General features: G+C 36.4%; 1 protein-coding gene across 2 annotated transcripts in view; it reads right to left on the bottom strand.

Annotated features, from left to right (window-relative positions):
• COL5A2 (collagen type V alpha 2 chain) overlaps positions 1-22,660 on the bottom strand; it is a 143,852-nt gene that overhangs the window by 42,801 nt on the left and 78,391 nt on the right. Inside the window, exons 6-16 of one of the 2 annotated variants that reach the window (XM_032638021.1) lie at positions 21,750-21,803; positions 16,628-16,738; positions 15,408-15,485; positions 13,491-13,535; positions 12,444-12,497; positions 11,972-12,025; positions 10,734-10,787; positions 7,744-7,797; positions 6,697-6,750; positions 5,744-5,788; positions 5,085-5,138 (exon numbers count right to left, since the gene is read on the bottom strand). In XM_032638021.1, the coding sequence (XP_032493912.1) occupies positions 5,085-5,138; positions 5,744-5,788; positions 6,697-6,750; positions 7,744-7,797; positions 10,734-10,787; positions 11,972-12,025; positions 12,444-12,497; positions 13,491-13,535; positions 15,408-15,485; positions 16,628-16,738; positions 21,750-21,803 (657 nt within the window). Of the gene's footprint in view, positions 1-5,084; positions 5,139-5,743; positions 5,789-6,696; positions 6,751-7,743; positions 7,798-10,733; positions 10,788-11,971; positions 12,026-12,443; positions 12,498-13,490; positions 13,536-15,407; positions 15,486-16,627; positions 16,739-21,749; positions 22,594-22,660 lie in introns of both variants that reach the window. The other variant, XM_032638022.1, reaches the window with a different exon arrangement.

Raw genomic sequence — 22,660 nt, 5'->3', positions numbered from 1 at the left:
TTTCAGTTTTTCACCATTGAGAATAATGTTTGCTGTGGGTTTGTCATATATGGCCTTTATTATGTTGAGGTAGGTTCCCTCTATGCCCACTTTCTGGAGAATTTTTATCATAAATGGGTTGTGAATTTTGTTGAAAGCTTTTTCTGCATCTATTGTGATGATCATATGGTTTTTCTTCTTCAATTTGTTAATATGGTGTATCACATTGATTGATTTGCATATATTGAAAAATCCTGCATCCCTGGGATAAATCCTACTTGATCATGGTGTATGATCCTTGTAATGTGTTGTTGGATTCTGTTTGCTAGTATTTTGTTGAGGACATTTGTGTCTATATTCTTCAGTGATCTTGGTCTGAATGTTCTTTATTTGTAGTATCTTTGTCTGGTTTTGGTATCAGGGTGATGGTGGCCTCATAGAATGGGTTTGGGAGTGTTCCTTCCTCTGCAATTTTTTGGAAGAGTTTGAGAAGGATCAGTGTTAGCTCTTCTCTAAATGTTTGATAGAATTCACCTGTGAAGCCATCTGGTCCTGGACTTTTGTTTGTTGGAAGATTTTTAATCACAGTTTCAATTTCATTACTTGTGATTAGTCTTTTCACATTTTCTATTTCTTCCTGGTTCAGTCTTGGAAGGTTATACCTTTCTAAGAATTTGTTCATTTCTTCCAGGTTGTCCATTTTATTGGCATAGAGTTGCTTGTAGTAGTCTCATGATGCTTTACATTTTTGTAGTGTCTGTTGTAACTTCTCCTTTTTCATTTTTAATTTTATGATTTGAGTCCTCTCCCTCTTTTTCTTGATGAGTCTTGCTAATGGTTTATCAATTTTGTTTATCTGCTCAAAGAAAGAGATTTTAGTTTTATTGATCTTGGCTATTGTTTTCTTTGTTTCTATTTCATTTATTTCTGCTCTGATCTTTATGATTTCTTTCCTTCTGCTAACTTTGGGTTTTGTTTGTTCTTCTTTCTCTAGTTCCTTTAGGCGTAAGGTTAGATTGTTTATTTGAGATTTTTCTTGTTTCTTGAGGTAGGCTTGTATAGCTATAAACTTCCCTCTTAGAACTGCTTTTGCTGCATCCCATAGGTTTTGGATCGTTGTGTTTTCATTGTCATTTGTCTCTCTAGGTATTTTTTGATTTCCTCTTTGATTTCTTCAGTGATCTCTTGGTTATTTAGTAACGTATTGTTTAGCCTCCACGTGTTTGTGTTTTTCATGTTTTTATCCCTGTAATTCATTTGTAATCTTATAGCGTTGTGGTCAGAAAAGATGCTTGATATGATTTCAATTTTCTAAAATTTACTGAGGCTTGATTTGTGACCTAATGGAGAATGTTCCATGTGCACTTCAGAAGAAAGTATAATCTGCTGTTTTTGGACGGAATGTCCTATAAATATCAATTAAATCTACCTGGTCTATTGTGGCATTTAAAGGTTCTGTTTCCTTATTTATTTTCATTTTGGATGATCTGTCCATTGGTGTAAGTGAGGTGTTAAAGTCCCCTACTAGTATTGTGCTACTGTCAAGTTCCTGTTTTATAGTTGTTAGCAGCTGCCTTATATACTGAGGTGCTCCTATGCTGGGTGCATATATATTTATAATTGCTATATCTTCTTCTTGGATTGATCCCTTGATCATTATGTAGTGTCCTTCCTTGTCTCTTGTAACATTCTTTATTTTAAAGTCTATTTTATCTGATATGAGTATTGCTACTCCAGCTTTCTTTTGATTTCCATTTGCATGGAATATCTTTTTCTGTCCCCTCACTTTCAGTCTGCATGTTTCCCTAGGTCTGAAGTGGGCCTCTTGTAGACAGCATATAGATGGGTGTTGTTTTTTTGTATCCATTCAGCAAGCCTGTGTCTTTTGGTTGGAGCATTTAATCCATTCATGTTTAAGGTAATTATCGATATGTATGTTCCTACGACCATTTTCTTAATTGTTTGGGGTTTGTTTTTTTGTAGGTCCTTTTCTTCTCTTGTGTTTCCCACTTAGAGAAGCTCCTTTAGCATTTGTTGTAGAGCTGGTTTGGTGGTGCTGAATTCTCTTAGCTTTTGGTTGTCTGTAAAGCCTTTGATTTCTCCGTAGAATCTGAATGAGATCCTTGCTGGGTAGAGAAATCTTGGTTGTAGATTCTTCCCTTTCATCACTTTAAGTATATCATGCCACTCCCTTCTGGCTTGTAGAGTTTCTGCTGAGAAATCAGCCGTTAACCTTATGGGAGTTCATTTGTATGTTATTTGTCATTTTTTCCTTGCTGCTTTCAATAATTTTTCTTTGTCTTTGATTTTTGCCAATTTGATTATTATGTGTCTTGGCATGTTTCTCCTTGGATTTGTCCTCTGTGGGACTCTCTGCACGTCCTGGACTTGGGTGGCTATTTCCTTTCCCATGTTAGGGAAGTTTACAACTACAATCTCTTCAAATATTTTCTCAGGTCCTTTGTCTCTCTCTTCTCCTTCTGGGACCCCTAAAATGCAAATGTTGTTGCATTTAATGTTGTCCCAGAGGTCTCTTAGGCTGTCTTCATTTCTTTTCATTCTTTTTTCTTTATTCTGTTCAGCAGCCGTGAATTCCACCCTTCTGTCTTCCAGGTCACTTATCCGTTCTTCTGCCTCAGGGTTTCTGCTATAGATTCCTTCTAGTATGGTTTTCATTTCAGTTATTGTATTGTTCATCTCTGTTTGTTTGTTCTTTAATTCCTCTAGGTCTAGGTCTTTGTTAAACATTTCTTACATCTTCTTGATCTTTGCCTCCATTCTTCTTCCGTGGTCCTGAATCATCTTCACTATCATTATTATGAATTCTTTTTCTGGAAGTTTGCCTACCTCCACTTCATTTAGTTGTTTTTCTGGGGTTTTATCTTGTTCCTTCATCTGGTACATAGCCCTCTGCCTTTTCATCTTGTCTATCTTTCTGTGAATGTGGTTTTTGTTCCACAGGCTGCAGGATTATAGTTCTTGCTTTTGCTGTCTGCCCTCTTGGCAGGCGGATTCTTAACCACTGCACCACCAGGGAGGTCCCATAGGGTGTCGTTTCTGAGAGCACTCCAAAAACAAATTTCCTGCACACGACTCTGTTATAATGCCATTTCCTTGGAAAATTAACCCATATGTCATTGGTGCCAGAGGTAGTCAAGAAAACCGATGCTAAAATGGAGGTTTAAGCTGGATTCCTCCCTGGCCAGCTGGCAATAGATGGAGTATGGACTTCTCTTGGCATGCTATAGTGATTCAGTAGTAAATATTGTCTCCAGTAGTGAACTCAGATAGGGTACAACTGTAAGGGAGTGGGCTATGGGTGCAATAGCTCAGGCATTTGAGAAAGTTTAGGGGATGTAACAATTACAAAGTTAATGGAACTGCATGGGTCTTGTCAAGTGAATCCATTGGAGAAAGATGTTGAAAGGCTGATGGTAATTAATCATCAATATAAATCTCCCTAGCAGCATTTAAAAATATTGTCATCTTCTACAACCAGAGGGAAGAAAAAGTTGAAGATTAGGCCCAGGACTTTATTATAAAGGTTTAAGTGCTCTTGAGAAGGTTGAATTCTAAAATGTGGAAAGTCTGCTATGCCATGGTCAGGGCCCTTGATTGGAGGGAATGGGACCTTGAAATTTGGCATTGGGATATCTTAGAAACTTTGAAATCTCAAATACCCTGAAGCCTCTGGGCCTACAGAAGTGGTCCTTACCACCATTAACAGCTTATACTTCTCTCTTGCTTAAAGATGAAACAAAGGCCTCTACTTTATCAGACAACATATGCCACCACCACCATCACCTGCTCCTCCCCCGGCCACCAGACCAACAACTAGCATCAAGTCACAAAATAACTGCATTGAGGAAATGCTGTTTCTGATAAAAGAGTGAAGAGACTATACACTAAAAAATCTATAAGTCCTATACATCTTGTAGAGGCAGAATCCAAGAATGTATGGGACTAGGTCCTGAAGGTACTGGATCAAGAGGGACAGGATATAAAGCTGGAGAATTTTAATGATTTGGAAGCACTCTCCCATAATACATATTTAACACCCTGCTAAAGACCCTGGGAAATGTTGTTAAGAGGGACAATAGTTCTTAGAAACTTGGAAAGAGCAATGGCACACACTAAGTGAAGCAGAAATGCTGGAACTGCCTGGGCAGATGGTATAATAAAGCACAGAGAAGTGAACACAGTAGATTGGATATAATATGTATGGCTGGATAAGGCAATAGCTGACTATATTCTACAATATTCTCTACATTTCCAGAGGATACTCTGCCTGTAAGTGATAAAGAATGGCCTAGTGAGAGGGTCTCACTTCTCCTGAATCAAGGCCCTGACTTTGGTATCACTGAGAAGCACTAAGGTGGTTGTCTTCTATGGGATAATAGTAGGGGATGTTATAAACCTGGGAATTTTAATTATAATGGGGATGATAGGATATCAAAATAACAGAGGCCAGGTGGCAGTCCTTAATTGTCAAAAGAAAAGTGGGTGAAATATAATGAACTGCAAGTTTGAAATATTAGCAAGTATCGCCCAACTTTCAGAGAGCTGTGATGAGAATGAACAAAATAACGCCCTCCTCCAGGTTCAAGGTAGATGGACAGACAGCAAGAGAATTTCTCAATCTGTACAACTAGGGAATATGATCAGGAGGCTCTAATCTTTAAAAGGGTTTATTCATAGTACTTACCTTTTAGGATTGTGATGAACAAGAGATAAAGATATTTAGAAGAATGCTTGGCAGATAATAAGTGCTTGATAAGTATTACCTGTTATTATAATGTGATTACTATTCCAAAGTCTATGATTCTCCATGCTGCTAAATTTTTTTATTATTTCTTAAATTCTGTATTAAAATAAGTAGGCAACAAATGTACTTTGGTTATGTAAGATGTTAACATTAACAGAAGGTAGGTATAGTGTACAAGGGTACATGGAAACTCTCTTCTATTTTTTCAACTTTTCTGTAAACCTAAATTTGTTTCAAAATAAAAAGTATAAAAATTACAAAGTAGGCAACCAGTATGTCATTCTCATTTAAAACGCATATTCAGTAAAGCATTGGAGAGAGTTGAAATACACATACTTACAGGAGCACCCTGTGGCCCAAGTCTCCCTCTCTCTCCTGGCATTCCTCTTGGGCCCTGCAGATGATAGAGAAACATCTCTTGAAATATCTTACTTGAATTTCTAGGGTAGTTTGATTTCACTACTCAAATCGATCAAGACTCATTATAATTGGCCTAAATAGATTTCACTTAACCTAGCTTTAATGGCCTAAATCTACAATAATCCTGATTTGATCACTGGGCACTGAAAAAGAATAAGGGCATTCAACAAATAAGAAAAACAATGTAATGCAGGAAGCCTTTTCTATTTGAAGGGGCAATTCTTTTTTTTGCGGTATGCGGGCCTCTCACTGTTGCGGCCTCTCCCGTTGCGGAGCACAGGCTCCGGACGCGCAGGCTCAGCGGCCATGGCTCATGGGCCCAGCCGCTCTGCAGCATGTGGGATCTTCCCGGACCGGGGCACAAACCCGTGTCCCCTGCATCGGCAGGCGGACTCTCAACCACTGCGCCACCAGGGAAGCCCTGAAGGGGCAATTCTTATAGTGTGCTTGCCTTTCAACTGATAATAAAGGATTATTTCACCAGCTAACATATGTTCTCTAGGTCCTTTTTTCTTTTTTTTTCATTTAAACATTCTCTTAGTATAATCTAAAAAAGCAAAGAATTAAATTTATACGTACCATTGGACCCATGGCACCCATTGGTCCAGTAGGGCCAGCTTCACCCTAAAGCAAAAATGAGATCATATTACAATATGAGAAACCTTCAATTGATATTCATATCATTCTGTTCCATGTGTGTGTTATTTTAAAGGTTTATTTTTCAAAGTGAGCATTTGAAAGGTATACTTTCAATGAAGGACCTCAAAATTCTGCTGTAACACCTTTTCTCAAAATACAATGGAAATTTAGTTCCTACAGAAATAAGTCTAAAATAAAATTGGGGATTTAAGCAAGATTGATAGAACTATCATACCTAGCCACATTAATTAGAATTAAAAAACTATTTGTCTATGTCTGATAATACTTTAGGTCAAGTAAAATTTAGAAAGCTAAAATTGACTGTAATATTCCTTTAAGATCTCTTATAGGAAGCTTAGAAATGACAAATTTAAAGCCAATGCTTTTCCATATATGTATTTCATCGTACTTTCTACTAAAAAGTCATCTGTACTTCCTGAATGTTCTCTTTCCCTCTAGAAGCATAAATAAATTTGGGAAAGAAATGATGGCCAAAAGGCCCTAGAATTAAAAGGGTACTAAATAATGGGACTAATGAACCATCTAAAACTCTCAGATATTTTTAAAGAAAAAAGAAAGAGTAAATGTGTTTTAGAGGGTGGATTCATAGTGCATCTTTATATAAAGATAACAGCCATCCTACATTGGTAGAAACCCAGTGCCATGGTGGCTGTTCTTGGTGGCAAAATTAAGTCATGTTGTGTACCCTGCTAAATCTATTGCCACTCATCGATGAAAGATTATATTTATCTATTAAATTTATCTACTTAACTATTCATTTTTTATACTCCTCTTTCCTCCAGAACTATTTAAGGTGGTCCTGAAAAATATTTTAGACTTGAAGCAGAACAGAAATGCTATAGTGAGGTTGTACTGAGATACTATACAATTACCTTGGAACCGATTGCTCCAACTTCACCTTTAGGGCCTTCAAGACCTTTGTGTCCCTGAGAAGAAAAATATAAATTTGTATTGTACTGCTTTTTTGAGCCTCAGAAATGTAAAAGAAGAACCAAAAATAAGCTCACAGAAAGTACCTTATGAAAACGGATCTCAGATTTACAGTTGTTACTCAAAATGTTTCCAAATTCTCAACCTTTTTTGAAAGTCTATTCAAAGAAAATTAAAGTAGGGTTTCCCTCTTTAAATAATGTTTTCAATGTGCAATGCTCTCACCTTTCAAATTTTTGTGACTTCATAGAAATTTATTTTATAGCAACAAGTAAAAAACCTATGGTGGCCTTAGAGAAAACAAATAATTATAGAATTTATATAGTTATAAAATATGGTTTATATCCAGGAGTGATGTTCAAAATATTTAATGAGTATAGGAGCAAGCATTCTAATCATAAGCTCAACCACTCAAAACAGAGGCCAGTCAATGTACACTGAGTGAATATCAACCATGCTTTCAGATAGATAGATAGATATGTAATTTCTATATATGTATGTAACATAATAGTTACATATTAATTATCCTGAGTTATAAAGAGAGAGGCATTCTATAGACTTCCATGTCTGAGTTGGGGTGAGTTGGCTAGGCACCCCCTGTGATCTAGTACACTTTTTAGTATTGTGTCATTTATTCCACTATACAGTAATTGCATATTTTCTTAACTGAATATCATTAGCCTGAAGCTGAGAGTCAGCTTTGGGCATTTCTCATTTATCACTGTTTTTTCTTTTATAGCACAGTATTCATAGTATTCGCAGTATTACATAGTAAGAACTCAAAATACATTTGTTTATAGAATCAAATGAAATTCAAAGGAAATGTAAAAAAAAAGCATTGTGATTTTGGTAACTGCAGATGACTACTACAACCACAGCCAGTTAAGGGCAATTGACAAATGGAATTGTAACGATTTTGAAGGTAATGCTCCCCAGACCCTACTCTATAAGCCACAGTATCTAAAAGGATTACAGAGGATTGAACTTACTCGGTGACCCTTCAGGCCTGGAAGACCAGGAGCCCCAGGAAATCCTCGAGCTCCCTGTCGAGGGTAAAAAAAAAACCAGATAAGGCATTTCAGAGTCATTAATTGCATAATACACTTTTTCTTCCAAGAAATATCTGCTACATAGTTTTTCACTAACAAACCTAAGAAGAAAAAGGAGAAGTATATTTTTACCTGTCAAAATACATCTAGGTGATCAAAAATTAGCAAGGCAAATGGAAACATGTCTTACACAGAGACACGGATTAATGTCAGGTATTGATTTGATGACATTTTCAGATTTTCAAATTATATCACTGTATTATAATTAATAAAGAATAAACAACAAGAAAATAAACCTGAGTCAAGCTGCTCAGTGTCTGAATCAAGCAGCTCAAGGTATAGGAAAAAAAATCCGAAGAACTTAAGGAAAACTATGCTTTCCTGCCTTTATATCGTGTTTTGTTTGTGGTAGAAGAATGTATGTGTAGCAAACCAATATGATTTATTTTTTCTGAACTTCTAAGTATTAGCAGCAGAATATGATTAGAAAGATTATATTAAAATGTGATCAGAAATTTCTTAAAATAAAATGTTCAGGAGAAGCTTGTGGATTTGTGATTGTTTAAAAAACTGAGAAAATGAAATATCCAACAGAAAAGAAAGTCAAGAAATACGAAGAGAATGGGTTGGCTCCTTGACTCAGCTTCTTCATTTCTGTTAATTCTATTCTATTCTAATTCTATGCATCCTTCACGTAAGCAGATTAAATAAAAAGAACAATAAAAATCAAACACTAAATAAAATCCAAATGGCATGACTATTTTGAAATGATGCTTGAAACTTTTTCCTCATACCCTCTTAAAATAGATAAGTGACTTAATTATTCACTTATTCTGGTTGACTACATTGATTAGGTTTTGAACTGGATGCTATTAATACTGCCACCAGTAGACTGAGCACCTTGATAGCACAGACTGATGCTATCAAATATTATCAATTATTATTATTAGTCTGCATATCCCTGGCACTTAGCCTTATGCCTTAGTAGTGGGCATTCAAGAATAAGCATTGAATAAACAACTGAACGAAGAAATGGTTTAACATTCATCATCTTTTTCATCTTCTTGACATTCATAGTGCTTTTCCTAAATCTTTCTTAGGAACTTCTCTTGTACTAGCACAATCTAACAAGTGAAATCCTTCTGTTCTGTATTATCATAGACTTTACTTAAAGTTAATTGAATGAATAAATAACTCAATAAATGAAATTTGTATGATAAAAGCAAAGCAATAATTCCTCTGCGACCTCTTCCAGGGAAAATGTTTCTGGGGGGTTTTCTAGGGGGTTATCTAGGGGGTTCTCTAGGGGGTTATCATAGTAAGGGCACATCAAACCATGCTCTCTGAACAAATAAAGTTCCACTAATTCTTCTGTTTACACAGCCTGACTTAGGAATTTGTTCACTTCAAAAACTCCCTTTAAGTTTTTCCACTGGAATGCTCCCCTTTACTGAGATTCGACTCCCCTCCATCCTGAGCAGAAACTCAGTATACATCCATCTAAGTCTATAGGGGAATTACTGAGCTATGCTATTTCAAATAATTAGTTAACTTTTGAATTTTTGTGGTCTGCAAGGGAATTCTCATATGATTACATATCTCTAATATAACAAGAAAATAAACCAGATGTACTAGTGCTCATAAAATTTTCCTCATTCTGCTGACCCAAGACTGTCATCACACCCCAATCACACATTGTTGCATCGCACTCACAGAATGCATCTGTGACATGCTGGCAGGGCACGTTTCCTCCCCCGTGGAGGGCCCACGCTGTGAGTAGGTGCAAGAGTGTAGCAGGGCAGGAGGTTCAAGCCTGGATTGGTTCACGTGGACATCTGTGCTAATGACTAAACCATATGTCTTTGTCTGCATGGACTTTTCAGGGGGAGGAAAGGAAAGAGAGAGTGGGGAGCTGGGGAACTGGTTTTGTGTTTGTAACGAAATAATCCTTACAGCCTTGTAAATTCCCTTAAAAGATCAGCATTTATTTGCTTAAAAAAAATCCTAGCATTGAACCTCATCAATCTTCAGAAAGTAAAGGGGGAATAATTCAGTATTGTTGGATGTATTGGGTGGTAGAAACATTAGGATATTATCTGAAATATATTAAGTAGGTGGCCAAATTAGTTTAGGGGATTTTGGACAAGGAAGAAGTTTAAGAGCAGGAATGTTAGAACATTTTTGCTTGCTTATCATTTTCTAATTTTCCCCATTGCCTGTGTAGTGCGTCCTAGGGGAGGGCCTATCAAAGTAATATGAGTGAAGAAAGAAAGGTGGGGTCAGAGTGTGGCCAAATGGCCCAGGTCTTGAATTCTGGTGGAGCCAGTTGCCAGGGACTTCTCCCTGTAGTAAGCCAAGCGGGAAGAAAACAGCTGTATTAGGAGAGCTGGTGATCAGTACACCTTGTCATAAGATTTTTGGGGCCAGAACATCAATCAAGAATTTCAGTCAACAATAGGGTTTGGGGAAGCAGCCAAAAAGGAATCTTGTCCACAATTTATTGTTCTAGGATATAAAAAACAAATCAATAAACCCTTTAAAGCAGTTGTTTTCAACATATGAATAATACAAAATTAAAAATACTAAAAATATCTTTAAAAGAAAAATGGGATTGATATGTTGTGAAATTTAAGTAAGTCAAGCTGGTAACTTAAATGAAAATTTGATACTCATTTTGGAAAGAATCCATGTTAGGTTATGATATAATTTTCTATCTCTAGGAGGGTCATTCATAAGGTGCCAATGCAAAGCAGGCAATTGGAATTAGCTATCACCCTGGCAAATCGTCCTGTTTCAGAATGACAGAAGAGAACACATCTTGGTGACAGTGCCTAATACATGCACAGGCAATGAATTGCGAGGTAATTTTAAATGTTCTTTATTTTTTGAAGTTTGTCTTTACATTGTTGTATTGATCAGTATAAACTTACCGGAGATCCTGCAAATCCTACTTCACCAGCTTTTCCATTTCTACCAGGCTCACCCTTCATGGAAAAAAAGCAAAGTAGAGGGAAGCAAAGAGGAATTAAAATGTTCTCTCCTGAGACTAAATGACAAATCAATTGCAGATAAAAAGTCTTACTTAGAAAGCTCATGCCCAATGCTCTAAGCAATGTAAGAACACAGCTCTATTCCTGATGGCAATCCATTAGAACAAGTCAGTTTGTGATTTCACTCATTTATCAGAAGAGGAAATAAATATAAATTATACTGGTCTCACCTAGCTCACCCTTTTATGAACATCAAAATTTACACACACACATACACACACACACGCTATGAAATTCTACATCAACATGTAGCACTGAATTAAATAAATATGCTTCTTACAATGATATGTGCCATTTCTTTCTTGTGATGAAAAAAAGTTTAAGAACTACCAGAGATATTTTCTTTATGGCCAAATTCATTGTAATCCACTTAAATAAATCTCATGATACACAAAGAGAAAATATTTTCTTGGTTTAATGTCACACGGACGTTGATGGTTTACCCATAATTTTATCCTCAACTTTGGTACAACTAACAAAAGAATCCAGAAAAGCAAATCTGTTGTTATACCCTGTTCTTTGCTCTTTGATCAAAGAACAGGGTGTTATTTGTTCTTTGATCACACGTTCTTAATGTTAAAATCTGAAGTTTAGTCATAACTTTAATTAAAAATTCAATGAAAGAAATGTAGCATTTCTTCAAATGCTCAAAATTTCTTCAGTGCTCAAAATGAAGCATTTTGAGCACTGGAGAACAATATTGACACTATTTTACTAACACATTTTTAAAAATCCAATTAATGAGGGCCTCACAATGATGTTTTGGGATCAAAGCAATGTATTTTTCCTTAAGATCACTTCAAAAGCTCTACTACCAAAGGTTATTGCTATTGTGACAATTCTAGTATCTCATGGAGAAATCATAATGGAAAACATGAAGAATGCAGGCAAGGATACAGTACCTATTATATTATTATTATAATAATATAATACCATCAAAATTAAGAGCACTTTTAAATTTTGTAAAATTCCATTCTGACTTCTCCAGTTTTTAGTGACTTTAATGACAGAAATGGAGGAAATGAAATGGGAACCAATGAATAACATTCATGCTAACACTGTAGCTCCTTCTTAGCCTCTTTCAAAATTTCAAAGCAAAATGAAGAAAGGTAGCTTACATCTTCACCAGGTTTTCCAGGAGGGCCCTCTGGTCCACGTGTACCAAGTGGACCCTAATAAAAAAATGAAATAACATGAAAGGAACAAAAAGAATATTTACCTATATTTACCCATCCCCATCAATGATATAATCCAAAATATAGCTGCAACAAATGAAAAATATCATAGAAAATAACTTTATTAATATTCTGAATTTTATGTTGTATCTGTCAGATTATGTGCTCAAAAGGAAAAAAAGTTCACAAATGCAAGTATCTTAGCACTTTCTGCTGACCACATTCAAAGCCTCTGAATTTAAATACTCTGCCAAAAGAAACGTACAGCTTAAGCACAGTGCATAACAGAGGGCTCCTGAATTGGACTGGAATTTCTTGCCACATTAGGAAAGAGCTGGTAATATAAATAACTCATGACATCATTATAATGGTGGACCCATATTTAACTGGGTCTACATGCTTACTTGACATTTACCATTGGTCCAGGGTCACCAGGCTCACCAGGAGGTCCTGTAGGGCCAATACCACCCTAAAATTGAAAATAAATTATATATCTATGTATAATTTATGTATAATATGCAAGTTATATAAACAAACCAAAGAAAAACATAATACTAAATCCTACACTCTCTGCAGTATAATGCAATTGCTCAAAATGCTGGCTCTACCACTCTCCACCTGTGTGACTTTGAGTGCGTTACTTAATCTCTCTATACCTCATTTCCTAATCTGTGAAATGAGAATAATATGGTGCCTACTTCATTCGGCTGCTATAGCTCTTCAGATAACTAATGCACATTAAGAACCTAGAATAGTGCTGGCACAGAGTGAGTTCAATAATGGTAGTTATCTCCCTCTTCTTCTTCTTTATCAACTACAGTTGCCATTCACAATGGCAGTAATATAAAATAGCTTGAAGTAAAAGTCCACACACATGATAATGAAAATACAGTATCTTTGATTGAGCTAAGAATTCCTTTCTTTCTCTCTTTTGAAAAATCATTTCCTACTGCCTGTCAAATTGCTACAAACATTAAAATGGCTCTACATCACTCTTTTATTGGTATTTGATAGGCTATAGAAAGAAAGTACAGTATTATATTCTTTTTAAAGATTCGAGGGAGTGATCATCTTCACTGTTATTTTTAATAATACCACATGGTGATGTCCTATGATCTGATTTCAGAGCTCCAGAGTTGGCACGTAACTAATTATGAGAATTTTCACCATGACATGAGATAATGATGTGTTATTTCAGAAGCACAGGCACATAAAAATTCTTTGTATTGGAGATCAGTAACATAAAGAAACCAGATAATAAAACTTTAACATCATAAAGAATCTATGAAAAACATACTGCATATATTTCTAAGTGAGTGAAAATTAACTGAATACAGCCCATTCAGTGAGCATTAAAATATACAATTCAAAGGCCAACCAAAAGCAGTCATGTCACAGAGACCTTATTTATAAATTTTTCTTTTTTTGCTACAGTATGTAATTTAATTATAAGAATACTTACCTGCTGTCCTTGTAAACCTTGAGGTCCCCTTGGGCCAACAGGACCCTTAGAAACAAATGAGAGGAAAAGTTGTATAGTGTTCATGACAATTAGTTGAAACGTTTCAAAAATGTTGAATCAGCTTTAGAATCTGGAAAAGTAAAGCTCTGACAGTGAAAAGGTGATGACGTCCTTCTGTATTTACCTGGAATACAACTAAATTCAAAAAGATTAAAGCTTGGGCAACATTTGGGATGATTTTACACACACCCTCAGTGTCATACAAAGAAATAAAGAATGTGCCTGTACACACCCAGTGTCTTTGGGACAAGAACACTTGCATTGCTTAAGGGGTGGTTCTATTAAAGCAGAACATCCAACAAAGAAAAACCTTGGCAAGCATAAATTCGTTATCAAACCGTCTATTTCATTCTTCAGCTTCACAGCAGCTAACTCTTATAACTTAAAATGAGCAAGTTGAACTAAAGGCTTATGAAACTATCAATAATAATGACTAGATTATTTTAAATGTAAGTTTAAAACAATCTGGGGCACTAAGTTTTCTGGGTTATTTCTTTCTTTCACAACATACACTTAAAGTATCCACACAGGCTTTCCCCATTTAACCATGAAATGATTACACTGAGGCTTAACCAAAGGAAAAAAGGAAAATGCAATTTTAAAAATTATTAACAAATGTCTATGTAATTTTTTAAAATGTCACACTTTAAAAGGTGAAAGCAATTAAATCAAAATCTAGTTTGTTCTTATGGCAAAAACTTAAATTTTTGTTTTGGATTGATCAGATATTTAGCTAGTAAGAAAATAAAAGCTTCATTTAAAAAAAATAAACACATATGTAATTTCAAACGGTTAAAAACTCATATATTTCAGAAAAATATCCCAAGGTAATCATTGAATGAGACCATACTGCTACTGACTTAGAATGTATATAAACAAACAATGTTTAAGTGACTTAAAATATATACAAATAATGTTTAAGTTATTTGCTGGCCTTAAGGATGGGTAGAAGGGGTGTTTATGCAGTCTGACTTTACATTGTCTGAAATGTCATTAATCTGGGATGCCTTTGAATTATATTATGAGCAAAAAAGCATGGAGAAGTTGCTTTGAAAAGTGTTAATTCATTCAATGAAATTGCACTGCTCCAAATACCCAGGTTAAAATACTTAGAGAAAATGGGAACCTTTCTAGCTGCTGAAGAAATTCAAAAGAGAATGGGGATGGCCCAGTGCATAAATTTTAGAGTTGTTGGCATAAGGCAACCAGAGAGTATTAAATAGGAAATAATAAAAACTTAAAGTGGTAAAACTTCTCATTTCAAAATTTTTTCAAATAACTTTCTAACAGGGCTGCCCTGGTGGCGCAGTGGTTGAGAGTCCGCCTGCCGATGCAGGGGACACGGGTTCGTGCCCCGGTCCGGGAAGATCCCACATGCCGCATAGAGGCTGGGCCCGAGAGCCACGGCCGCTGGGCCTGCGTGTCCGGAGCCTGTGCTCCGCAATGGAAGAGGCCACAACAGTGAGAGGCCCGCGTACCACAAAAAAAAACAAAACAAACAAACAAAAAAACTTTCTAACAATACCATAAAAGTTTTTTTTTAATTTTTAAAAAGTACAGTTTTTGTTGAGGTGGTGGTGGTTATATGTTTTAAAATTCTTTATTTTCTTCAAATACTAAGTGAAAAATACAGACAGCCCTTTATTAATGTAGACAAATATTTTGCATAGTTAGGAATGGAAAACCATTGGGCTTTTAACTGGTACACACCAGGGTTTGATAAATAAATTGAATGAATGAACTGATGGATGGATATGTTTTAAGAAGACACATATCACTTCTTAACTAGCCAACTCAAACCTCTCTGCACAATGGTTTTTCCAAAGTACTTTGATTATCAGTAAAATCTGAACTTACCACAGAGCCAGGCATCAGTCCTACTTGACTCCCAAGTCCAGACTTTTCATCCAACCCAGCCATCTGAGCTGAAAACGGCTGTAAAAGCAATGTGTTGACATTATTTCCACAGTAAAAGACATATATCAACATACTTTTTAAACTGAGGAGTGTACATTCTCTGGGATTCTTAAAGAATGGCTCTTCTGAGAATCATTTTATCTGATTTTCTTCCATGGTTAGAGCATGCCAAGCAACTGAACAAAACCTAAAAGTGCCTTTAAAACATTTGTCCTAAAGATTGCAGATTCCATTTCAGAATATTTTACTTAGATGATATTCTTCTTTGTTTGTGGCCAACTTTAAACTGTACTTATATAAGTTGATTACAATTTTACAATCCTTTTAATGAGTCCCTGAATGTTCCAAAATTGGCAACAGTTTTACCTACTCTCTTTCATATCTAAAAATCTCTGGTAACCCAATTGACCAAAACTGCCCATACTCATTCCAGGAGTTCTATTAATTTCCAGATTTTAGTGGGAAAAGAATGTGCGTATTGTTTTAAAAATAAACTGGCAATTCCTTCTACAATGTGTTGAAAATCAAATGTAAAAAATTGTTGTAAAAGAAAAATCATATTTCAGGGTTCCATAAGTTCCCTTGTTGTGCTATGCAATCTACTCATAAATCCCCTGCCTCTGCCACTAAGAATTCAAAGAGGCAGGTAAAGAAAGACACTTTGTTTTATTTTACTTCTGGCAGGAAACTGATATTCAGGAAATAACCAGGTAGCATTTTTAGTGTCAACTCAGTGGCTCTTTCATATACATCATCCTGGATATGTCATCCTCCCTTGGTGTAGAGGACATGACACAGATTTTGTCAGCATTCTGAGCCTAGAGAACAAAGGATAAGGACATATTTCTCTTATCAATTCATAGTGGGAACAATATTACTGGTCCTTCAGGATCAACAGAAAGTACAAAATTCCAATGACCAGAACTGACATTGAGAAATACAAATAATTCGAAGCAGCACTTTTAAAAAGTGCTACTTCGAATTTTCCAACAATTCCCTGTGGTTTTCCTAGTTTTATTGTTATTCACAGCAGTATTGTGTTCACTTAAGCTTCTCTTGCAGTCAAGGGTCAACATCTGAACTAACACAATTTAAAATCATAACAATAAATCAAAAAATATTTTATCTAAAGATGATATTGAACAATGCACACATCTCACCCTGTTCATGCCATCGGGTCCTGGGTGAGATGGATGTCCAGGAGGTCCTGGGGCACCCGGTTGACCAGGAACACCTGGTTCTCCATCGATTCCCTGAGGACCACGAGGACCCTGGAAAAATAAGCCAGTAGAAATTAGAACCCATTGCCAAATATGTACTTAATTGAAAGCAAAAACCAGACTTCTTGATGGAGATAAAGTGTTCATTATTTTTTTTAAAATAGCAACCCAGCCACCTACAGTAATTTCATCAGCTATTCCAACACTGCGGATTTCAGCCCTGGTCACAGCCTCTACCAACGGGACGTGGTACATTCTGGGTAAGAATTTTACTCTTGATGTGTTAAACCCCCAGTAATGAGCCTTCTTGAAATAATTATAAGAGTGTATTCAGTTCGTCAGTATTCTAGTATAAGCTTCCTTATTTGGTTGAGTTTTGCTGTTCAGGGTATCTCATCAACGATTTCTAAATTCACTTGTCTGTCTTAGATTAAATTTACTGTGTATGTTCTTGCTTAACTTTCCCCCACTTAAAAAAAGAATGTGATGGATCCTTGATTGGGGTTTGTGGTTTTTCTCATCTTTCTAATTTTTTAATGCTTCACATAGCTCCTGGCTCATAGTAGACACTCAGTATGTGCTTATTACATTTTCACATTTCAATCCTCTACTCTAGTACTTGAAGTCTGGCACACTTTATTTTCCATACTACTCCCAAATGTAGTCCAGACCAATGAGAAGTAGAGGGAAAGGCACGGGGACTCAGCCAAGTCTACTTCTCAGGGCAGTGAGCAATGAGTTGTAGCTGCTGAATTCCACCCTCCTCCTAGCCCACATTCTGAAGGCAGGTTGGGGAACAGCCACGTCCTCAGTTCTGGAAATGCTCCGACCCCTAACCTTAACATTCCCACAAGTCTTGTTAACTATTTTGTGGCTTTTTAACCCTAGAGATTCTTAACAGGACCAAAGAAAGGAAAGGAAGGATGAAAAAACTCAATATACTTTTACTAATTAGAAGCAGGGATCAAGAAAAATATGGTGAGTTAGAGTTTAATAGTAAAAGAATCTTCTCATGCCTAAGCATGAGGATATCTTCCAGCCCACAATAAGCAAATATAAGCTGGTACAGCAGAGGGAATAAATGCAGGACAAGCAGAGGGGGCAGAGGGGGCAGTTTGCATATGATGGTTTGGGGGAGGGTGGCACAATAGCTATTCAGAAATTTAATTAATGTATTTTAATATATTTAAACACTCATGTTTGACATGTTTACTTCCTAGAGTAGTGGAATAATTAAGCAAATTTATGTGTTCAAATAGAAGTAGATAGCTTAGCCTGAGAAAACTCACATTTTGAAAACTAATTTCTCAGAAAGTTATTCTCACCCTTTAAAAATCAAACCCCTTCTGACTCCTAAACCACTAACCATTCACTGCACTCTTTTTTCATTTTACATAATGGAGGCTAATTTTTCATTGCTATCTATGACTTCTGGATCATATGAATGTGACACCGTGAGCTGGAAGTGTATATTGTCAGTGGTGGCATAGAAAACATAGTAGTCTGACCTACTCAGACTACTGCGTGTGGAAAACTCTTAATGTATTTTTAAAATGTGAAATTGTTAATTGATAACCAGGTTTGGTTAATATAAAAAATGAGCTAAAACATTCTCTCTGCTCTTAAAGAGATTTCCAAAGAAAACCCAAAAACTACATTTAGTTCCAGTGCAAGTAGAGAGAGGTTTGGGCAATATTAATCTTCAAAAATTTGTGTCCTTCCCCCAGCCCTCTGTGATTAAAAATCATGTTTCAAAGTCTGCTCTGAAGACAGTTCACTTTTTCATTGACTTCATGATGCATTCTGTGCCTCCATGGTATATCCTCTAAATAGCCTACATGATTTACTTTTATACAAATTGAGATTAAAATTAATAAAAACTTGTGAAAATTATCCAAAATTAAGTGAACATAATAAGCAAGATTATAAGTGAAAATAAGAAAAAATATTATAATACATGATATTTTGCTGGTAAATATTTAAAACAAAAATTATAACTTTAGAATACATTAAAATATATATTTTCATATTTCCAAGTGTGCTGAATCACATAAGTTTTATATTAAGGTAAGTATTCTATTTATAATCATTCCTTCCCATCCCCCAGGATACTCCACTATCTCAGGCAGCAAACCACAATAAAACATACTTGTACATTGCCACTAGGTGGCAACATTTAAACATTCACAAATAGAAAGGAAACATAGTGACCCCAAATTGTAAAGAACTTTATTCACTGATGGTTAGTAATATCACACACACACACACACACACACACACACACACACACACACACACTATGAAATGTTATAGTTGGTAATAACTGGTATATTCCCCATTTTACAGATGAGGGAAGAGACCTATAGAGGTTGTGTCTTGTGCAATTAGAACTCATCACACCATTGACTGTCTACCTCTTGACAGGCTGCTAGTTTGTCACTATGAATTTACCAGGACAATACACTTAAAACTAAGGATATGTGATGAGAGACAGTCATTATGATCATTGGCTAGTAATGAGAGCTTCAAGAGAGTATCTCTATATCAGTAGTTCTCAATCTTAAACAATTTGCTCCCCTCCCCCACTCCCCACTGCCAGGGGACATTTGGCAACACCAAGACACGTTTTTATTTGTTCCAATTGTATGAGGGAGGGGGGCAGGTGTTTCTACTAGCATCTAGTGGGTAGAAGTCAGGAATGCTGCCAAACATCCTACAATGTATAAGGAATGGTCTGGCCCCAAACATCAGCGGTGTTAAGATTGAGAAACTGAGCTCTACTTCACAAGCTTTTGTAGTGTTTGATGGTAATGAAGGAAGGGGAGAAAAATGGTATTTATGACTGCAGTACCAGCCTATATTGTGTCAGCCACAGCTTTTGTCCAGGTAAGCATCTCCTGCAAGTCTTGGGACCTGAGGCAAAACATTCTACCTATAGGTATCTTATGACGTCATGCCAGTATCTTGAAAACAGCCCTGATGGGAGTATTTACACCAGGGAAATCAGCAAAAGCTACAGGCATATTCTTTTTTTTTAAACATCTTTATTGGAGTATAATTGCTCTGCAATGATGTGTTAGTTTCTGCTTTATAACAGTGAATCACTCCCTCCCACCCTCCCTATCCCACCCCTCTAGGTGGTCACAAAGCACCGAGCTGATCTCCCTGTGCTATGCGGCTGCTTCCCATTAGCTATCTATTTTACGTTTGGTAGTGTATATATGTCCATGCCACTCTCTCACTTTGTCACAGCTTACCCTTCCCCCTCCCCGTATCCTCAAGTCCATTCTCTAGTAGGTCTCTGTCTTTATTCCTGTCTTGCCCCTAGGTTCTTCATGACCTTTTTTTTAAAAAATAAGTCAGTCATTAAACATTTACCATCACACCAATGCTTGCTAGGATTAAGAGAGGAACAAATTTCTACTTGGGTATCTGCCAGGACTGTCTTGCTTGATTCCAGGTAAATAACTACTCCTCAAAGTTTTACACACACACACACACACACACACACACACACACACAATTCACATTGATTGTCTCAGACTTAACCAAGATAGAAAATGGAGCATATAACATACTAAGTCGAGGAGAGAAGAGTAAGAGGACTGAGGAGTAGATTCACTGAATCCTAACAGAAATTCTGGCATTCCAGCAACTAACTCCACAGCAACTTCTACCTAGACTTAGGACTCAGTTTTATCAATTATTCTGGGCACAAGTACATTGATACACAGTGTTTTCTGCATGACCACCCACCCTCCACCCACCTGAAGTCATCTTCCACCTGTCTCTGTCATCCTAGACCCTGGACAGACATCTGAAGATCTACCAACAGCATTTAAGCTACCAACACTGGTGAGGCAGCTCAGCAGAACAGCAATGAAGAATGGGCCATAAGGGAAGGGAATTGGGACACAGTTTTGCTGCCCACCTACATGGCTATGAACTCCTTCCTTGGGGCCACTGTCATTTACCTGCATACCTGCAAATACCTTCCATAACTCCAGCTGTGGTTTGGAAACAGTACTGGCGTCACCCTATACTTGGTGAAATGTGTAGAAGCAAAGAACCGTATCAAAGATGAAACCAGTGGCAAGAGTTCCTAGCAACATGATCTAAAAATATGTTTTATCCTTATTTATATATTTAAGGTTGTTTTTTCCTTCCTGGCTCATCTATTTTTCCCATTTAGATATGGATAAATACATCTTTGGAAGGTTAAAAATCCATAGAGAGTTAAATTTTAGTAGATATCATTAGACAGAAAATTAAGCAGTAGAAATTTTTCTGATTGTAACACGGATAATGACAGCAATATACAAATTCGTCTAGGTATTTAGTACATAAAGGACATAAGTTTTTGAGGGTGAGATATAAAAAAAGCAAAAGAATTGCTACAATAGGACTTGGTAATAAGAGAAAAATCTGGCACGTATTATATGATAACCTCATGTCTTATCTCAAGAATATAGAATTGATTATTTAAATTTAAAGATGTTCCCTTTGGTAGTGAATTTGTTGATGTTTAAAATCACTCCTTTGATAGCTCCGCAGCAGCCGCTCAGTGAAAAAGCCAGTGTTACTTGGGAAATAAATTCATTACACAACCACTTGAAAGAAAATTTTGTCCTCTAATAATTTCTTTTTCCTTTATCCTATTTGCTTATTCCTGTAGCAACCACAGATCACAGAACTTGGGGGTTTTATCTCAACAATGCATTCTTGGCATTGTTAAGTCATGATTTACAACCTCTGAAAACAACATGAGGTACTCATTATGTTTCCTTAGATTCTACTTTATTTTAATTTGACCCCCTAAAGGACAAATAAATATCATCTGTGTTATCTAAGAAGATGTTAGGTAATTATTAGCATGTGATGCTTTCCTCTGAATCAGGATCGATACGCAATTACCTCATGACCTGAATTCTATGTCACATTTAATAGAAATGAGAAACGAATGGTGCCACTGGCTCTTTGCTGCATCCAGGGAGCTTAGTGTAGACGGGCTTATGCAGTACACAGTACAATTCGCAAAAAGGGAACTCCACTGCCAACTTACAGGTTTTCCTTTTGGGCCTCTCTCTCCTCTTGGTCCTTGTGATCCTGGAGGTCCCTAAAACAGAAAACAATGGTTATGCCTGCAAAACACATATACTTCAGACATTTTTGTTTTAAAGGTTTACCGATATAAGAAAATTGGAAAACAGAAATATCACATTTTTAAAAAATTTAATTCAGTTGAAGACTACAGAAAATAAACCCATGTGTATATAAAAGCTCTGTATGCATAGAAAGGCTGTTTCTTTTAGCACTGAAGCTTAAAGACTTGAAAAGAAGTGTAAAATCGTGGTGCCCAATGAGATGTATATACTAGTTTGAACAATAACTGTAAATTTGTAAGGATTGTTTCTTTGCTGTCTTGTCTCAGACACAAAAAACTTACGATTCAGATTTGAGAACTACAAAATCGTACAAACTTCAGATTTCCAATTTTCTGACGGAATGTATGAGTTCATATTGGTACATGATATCTCAAACTGTTCATCACTATTCAAGTTGCTGATGAAAGCAATGGAAAGAAAGGCCTCTTATTCTACTATTAATTTGTGTGCCTTCAAGTATCTAGTATCTTTTTTTTTAACTTGATTTAGAATTGCATCATCTCCATCGTATATTCAAAATCCACTGAGAATTTTCCAAATGGTAATTGTAGTTATTTCTCTATTAAAATAACAAATGATTGGGACTTCCCTGGTGGTCCAGTGGTTAAGAATCCGCCTTCCAGTGCAGGGGGCGCCGGTTCGATGCCTGGTCGGAGAACTAAGATCACACATGCAGCGGGGCAACTAAGCCCATATGCTCCAGAGCCCGTGAGCCAGGACCAGAGAGCCCGTACACCGCAACTAGAGAGAAGCCCACGCACCGCAATAAAGAGCCTGCGCACTGCAACAAAGGATCCCACACGCCACA

Source organism: Phocoena sinus, chromosome 7, assembly GCF_008692025.1.
Source record: "Phocoena sinus isolate mPhoSin1 chromosome 7, mPhoSin1.pri, whole genome shotgun sequence".
NCBI classification, from domain to species: Eukaryota; Metazoa; Chordata; class Mammalia; order Artiodactyla; family Phocoenidae; genus Phocoena; species Phocoena sinus.
This window is presented reverse-complemented; position numbering and strand designations above follow the sequence as displayed.